Genomic DNA, 5,659 nt, shown 5'->3' with positions numbered 1-5,659 from the left:
TTTTTAAACCATCAGCCGACAAACGGAGATATCATTAGTATTATTAATTATGAATGTGTAAATGTTAAGTCATGTTTGGATGTTACTGTACACGGATTAAAGTCTGCAGCACGGTGGACATTTTTTGTCTCTGTGAGAAACATAGACAACCGAATAGTAACTTGAATATCACAAACAGGGAATGTATAATGTTTGTTGTATTGTTGTATAGTAATGCTCCTACAATCAGAAACTGTAATGACTTTATCGTTTTAAGTTAGTTATCTCTTGTGTATTGCAACCCAAATCGTGTTGCGGAATGCTTAAGATTTTTTTCTATTCTTGGTGTGTGTGTGGGGGGGGGGATGGGGTGTACTGAAAGCTTAATCTTTGTAGTTGCAGAAAAAAATAAATTACTGCGTGAGTCTTAAAGGTCACATACAGTGCTGAACACTTCCATGTCAAATACAAAACGTGTTATAATGTGGTATTTAACTTCTGCGGTGATCATAAGTAATTTGTGAATGATTTAAGACTACAGCCTCATTTTATTTGTCACTGTCGCTCCTCAGTATCTTAGCCTCATCACACTTTTCATTTTCGTTGATGAGAAAATGAACTGGACATAACGCGAACTTGTGTTTTTGGATGACCGAATGTGTTGTTTTTGGATTTAAAAAAACTCCAAAGTAATTAACTGAATATTCTGAATAATAGGACACTCACTCACATGGCTTATATTTTACATATAAGAACAATACTTTAAAAACTATATTCCTCTTGGTTGTTTCTCTAAATTGACCTGTCAAACGCTGCCAGCGTCATAACCAGTGTTAGAAATTGAGTCAATATTTTGAGACATGACGGATCCAAAATATGTTTATTAAATGGCCTTTACGCGTGGGGTTCATGAGGCTCACAGCTGTAGCCTTCAGAGTCATCACAGCACCAGCGTAATGCAAAACTTTGAAGTGCTATTTCTGGTCCAAGTTGTGCTCGCACTCACTCTTGGAGATAATTAAGCAGGCGAGTTGTATAAGATCACAATCAAAAAAGTTGAATATTGTACAGAGGTCCCATAAAACGCTGTTTGGCTGGCTTAGTTGCTTTCAATGTAAATCCTAAATAGCCCCAGGTAGCCATTTTAAATTCTACAGTTTGACTCCAGCACATTAAGATCATGACGCTAAACGGTTAATGGAGTTTTGATTAGGGCGCCACTTTTAGCATATCTGTTAAATATGTTAGAATCATTTTGAGGCACACGAGTGGCATAGAGACTTTTAAATGCACTTGCAAAGTTATGTATAATTCCAACAACAATTTTCTTGGCAAACAATTTTTCATATAGCCTCACTTGTTCCAAGTCTGAGTGTATGTCCTCCAGTCTTGACTCTCATTTTTCAATGATCTGCCGTTCTTACCGTTTTCCACCTGTTGAAAGAGATTCCTCCAAATTTTGCATAGAAGAGTAGTAGGCTACCTAAAACGCGGGATCAAGCTGAAGGTGTACTTGTTAAGTTGAGAACAACAAAACTTCCCCTCTTTCCTTGGTCTCCCAAGACTGACTTGGAAAAAGCCTTGCAGAAACTAGCCTTGTAGCCAAGAAGATATTTTAATGGTTCGCATGGCACTTCTGTGCATGTGGCTTTGAACTCTAGCAGCCGGAGGTTCCTGCAGAGAGCGCCGCAAATCCCACTTGATAACTTCGACAACCCACAACGTTTTACGCACAGGCTATGCATCACTGGCCTGCAAAATATGAGTAAGTTGCACAAGCACAGCCAAACTGTGATGGATACATTAGGCATACTAGTGGATCCAAGTTAAATACTGGCCTATATATTCAAGGTAGCCTTTATGAACCTGGGCTGCTGGATGATGTGAAAATCTAAAGCACAGATGTTCCACTGGTGTGAGCTCCAGTGGACGCAGAAACGTTGTATTTAAGGGAGACAGAACTACAAAAGCACACAGAGTGCGCACAAGAGTCAGACAACAAAACGTCCGGTGGATCCCCTATCAGGGAAAGGGATACGTTGATAACAACAGACCTTTAAAGAGAGTGATGCCAGTGGGAAGACTTCATATCAAACCCCAAGGTTTCCCATGGGAGTTCCTAAGGAAAGACGTAAAATTCGTATCACCATACCTGTATGTGACAGGCGTAATGAGGGTCCACCTTTGAATGCTATAAGGGTTGTTTACATCCTGGGAGTCCATAGTTTCAATAAATTAAATTATTGTCATAATTAATTCTTCAGGCATTGCCTTTGTTTCTGTATCAAGCTCATGCCAACCGTCAGATTGATAGATAGATAGATAGATAGATAGATAGATAGATAGATAGATAGATAGATAGATAGATAGATAGATAGATAGATAGATAGATAGATAGATAGATAGATAGATTCTACAAAAACGTTACCAATTACCACACCAAAGGGCTTTGCTTGGTAATCTAATATCCCCAGGTTAACAAAGACAATGTTACACATTTGCTTTACAAACTGTTAATGCAGTATGTGGCTGCAAAACGTGCTTTGACTTTCTACAAGGCCAGTTTGTTGTCTTGTGTTTCTCAACTTTTGTTTTGCTGTTATTCAGCCTTTTTACCAAATCCAAAGTCAGCAATCTCCCAATATCTGGGATTGATGATGCAAAGAGGCCAATAGAAGTGTGGGCCCTGCATCGTGGATTGTTATTTGGTGAGTGGATGTTATTTGGGGGAAAAGGGGCTCCGCCAATGAGCGCTTAGCTCCGGGGTCACATGACTACCCCCCTCCTCTCCCATTCATCAGGGCTGGACTGTGTTGTCTTTTCAATTCATTTATCTGCAGGAATGATTGCGACTATCAGTCTAGAGCTCACCGCCTGACTGAGGAGGTGAAAGTTGCGCCACAGGAAGATAAACCGCAAAAGACAATATTGCATGTATACATGATTTTGCGTGTGCATCGGATGTGCATCGGTATAGGGGAATTCCTCGCATCTTAAAAAGTAAACAGAAAATCGGTGGATTTGAGAGTTTGCTCAGTCGAGTAAGGTCCAAGAGACATAGAGAGGGGGAGGAAGAATATCTGTGCGTGCTTTTTTGATTTCTGCTCTCAGTCGTCTCGGCGAGTCTAGACTGAAGATGCTCTTGGACGCAGGACCGCAGTATCCCACCATAGGAGTCACTACTTTCGGCTCCTCGCGGCATCACTCAACAGGCGAAGTCACAGAGAGAGAAGTGGCGTTGGGGATAAATCCGTTCGCCGATGGGATGGGCGCCTTCAAAATAAACCACAGCTCCCACGATATTGGCTCCGGACAAACGGCGTTTTCCTCCCAGGCGCCCGGCTACGCAGCAGCCGCCCTGGGACACCATCACCACCCGACCCACGTTGGCTCTTACTCCACGGCGGCTTTCAACTCCACCAGGGACTTTCTCTTCAGAAATCGGGGTTTCGGGGACGCCACCGGGCCGCAGCACAGTTTGTTCGCCTCCGGAAGTTTCGCAGGGCCACATGGACACTCAGATGCAGCGGGGCACCTGCTCTTCCCAGGGCTCCACGAGCAAGCGTCAAGCCATGCTTCTTCTAACGTGGTCAACAGCCAGATGCGGCTGGGCTTCTCGGGGGACATGTACGGTCGGGCCGACCAGTATGGCCACGTTACAAGCCCACGGTCCGACCACTATGCTTCGACCCAGCTGCACGGCTATGGCCCCATGAACATGAATATGGCCGCACACCACGGAGCAGGGGCCTTCTTTCGATACATGAGGCAGCCGATCAAACAAGAGCTCATCTGCAAGTGGATCGAGCCGGAGCAGCTGACAAATCCCAAAAAGTCGTGCAACAAAACTTTTAGCACGATGCACGAGCTTGTGACCCATCTGACTGTGGAGCATGTGGGGGGACCAGAACAGACCAACCACATCTGCTTCTGGGAGGAATGCGCCAGAGAAGGAAAGCCATTCAAAGCCAAATACAAACTTGTAAATCATATCAGAGTACACACCGGCGAAAAGCCCTTTCCGTGTCCGTTCCCCGGCTGTGGCAAAGTATTTGCTCGCTCGGAAAATCTAAAAATTCACAAAAGGACTCACACCGGTAAGATCCGCTCAGGTTACCCGCTTTTTTCCTGCCAAATCCATGTTGACAATATCCAATCCCAAATATGCATGCGATCCGGGTTATTATTTTTTAAGGCAGCTGGAGTCCATTACTGGCATGTGATTCAGTGCAGTTGTCAACAGAAAATATTTCATGTTATTTTTAAAGTCTTGTTATTATATGTTAATAGTCGTGATACATATTTAAATGCAATTAAATGAATTAATCAATGAGCCTAAGTGGCTTAAGTCAAATTAATTCGTAGTCCATAAGTAAGTCGAGTTGTCTGTCTGTCAAATTTAAAAGGCTGCCTTTTTATTCTTTTACTAGTATTGCCTTAGTCTGTTTCCACACGTTAAACATCTTTACAATAAATTAATGTAAAATATGGAATTTTGAAATCCAGTGTTAAACCTTGTATTTATGTTTTCTTTATGTAGGTGAGAAGCCTTTTAAGTGTGAGTTTGAAGGCTGCGACAGGCGATTTGCAAACAGCAGTGACCGCAAGAAACACATGCACGTCCACACGTCGGACAAGCCCTATCTCTGCAAAATGTGCGACAAGTCATACACACATCCCAGCTCCCTCCGAAAACACATGAAGGTAAAAACCCCGATGGCTTTCATTCTTTCTCAGTGTTTTTTTTTTTTTGACAAAATCACAAAATGTTACAACAGCTTAAAGATGTTTTTGCAGCTTGACTGGAAATGAGAATAACAACCTTTATCTTGTGTAATATTGTGAGAAGAGGTCACAGCTTTTTTGTTTTTACAGAAACAGAGAAACATAATTTGCCTTGACATTTTCTTTCTTTCTTTCCTTTCAACCGACAAATCAGATTAAGATCTTAATGAGAATAATAATGTTGTGGGTATGGTTTTTGCAGATGTTCAAAACAGTTTTAATTTCTTTTGATTCATTGCTTATGTCTTGTATTTAGGCTACACAAAAACAAACTCGGGACAAAACAGCCTTTGCAGGATGCTTTTTTTTTAAACATTTGTCTTATTGTTGAAGGTCCACGAATCCACCAATCCAGCACCGCAGCCATCTCCAGCGGCCAGTTCAGGGTACGAGTCGTCCACACCTCCCACTATAGTATCCCCGTCCACAGAGAACCAGAGCAGCAGCTCCATATCACCAGCAGCCTCAGCAGTACACCACACAACCAGCCACAGCACGCTGTCGTCAAATTTCAATGAATGGTACGTGTAAATATTTTTGGGGAAAAAAAGAAAGAAAAAAGAGACTGCAGAATTAAAACTGCTTGGAATCAAAGACTTTATAAAGTCAGCCAGTGAAACACGGACTGAGAAAACACGGGAGGCCCAAACGATCAATTAAAGGCTGTCTTAATGTCAATGAAAGAGAATGCATGGACAAAAAGGAGGCAAGGACAGCCACCGAGTTAAACTTTTTTCCTTCAGTATTTCTTTGAGTCTTTTATTTTTACTGAGAGACTGCTCAGAAGAGATCTCAAAAAGCATGCTATCTCCGGGTAGAGGCCTGCATTGTTGTACATAAGGATTTCACCAAGTTGGGAAAAAATGTAATATTTTATTTTGTAAATAGTTCTATC

The 5,659-nt window shown here is 42.2% G+C and overlaps 1 protein-coding gene across 1 annotated transcript; it reads left to right on the top strand.

Annotated features, from left to right (window-relative positions):
* The first annotated feature begins 3,115 nt into the window (after positions 1-3,115).
* zic1 (zic family member 1 (odd-paired homolog, Drosophila)) lies at positions 3,116-5,295 on the top strand. The gene is made up of 3 exons (XM_078280623.1): positions 3,116-4,076; positions 4,520-4,683; positions 5,098-5,295. Exons 1-3 carry the CDS (start codon positions 3,116-3,118, stop codon positions 5,293-5,295), a joined length of 1,323 nt encoding a protein of 440 aa, XP_078136749.1.
* Positions 5,296-5,659: the final 364 nt, after the last annotated feature.

Source organism: Sander vitreus, chromosome 22 (assembly GCF_031162955.1).
Source record: "Sander vitreus isolate 19-12246 chromosome 22, sanVit1, whole genome shotgun sequence".
In the NCBI taxonomy this organism is placed as follows: Eukaryota; Metazoa; Chordata; class Actinopteri; order Perciformes; family Percidae; genus Sander; species Sander vitreus.
Note: the sequence above shows the minus strand (reverse complement) of the source record. Positions and strands in the feature narration are given on the sequence as shown.

What these genes read in the sequence shown, in the direction of transcription:
- zic1 (XM_078280623.1), top strand. Translation starts at nt 3,116, where the DNA reads ATGCTCTTGGACGCAGGACCGCAGTATCCCACCATAGGAGTCACTACT. An exon ending in TCACAAAAGGACTCACACCG is followed by an intron (nt 4,077 to 4,519) that starts GTAAGATCCGCT and finishes TTCTTTATGTAG; the next exon opens with GTGAGAAGCCTTTTAAGTGT. An exon ending in CCCTCCGAAAACACATGAAG is followed by an intron (nt 4,684 to 5,097) that starts GTAAAAACCCCG and finishes TTATTGTTGAAG; the next exon opens with GTCCACGAATCCACCAATCC.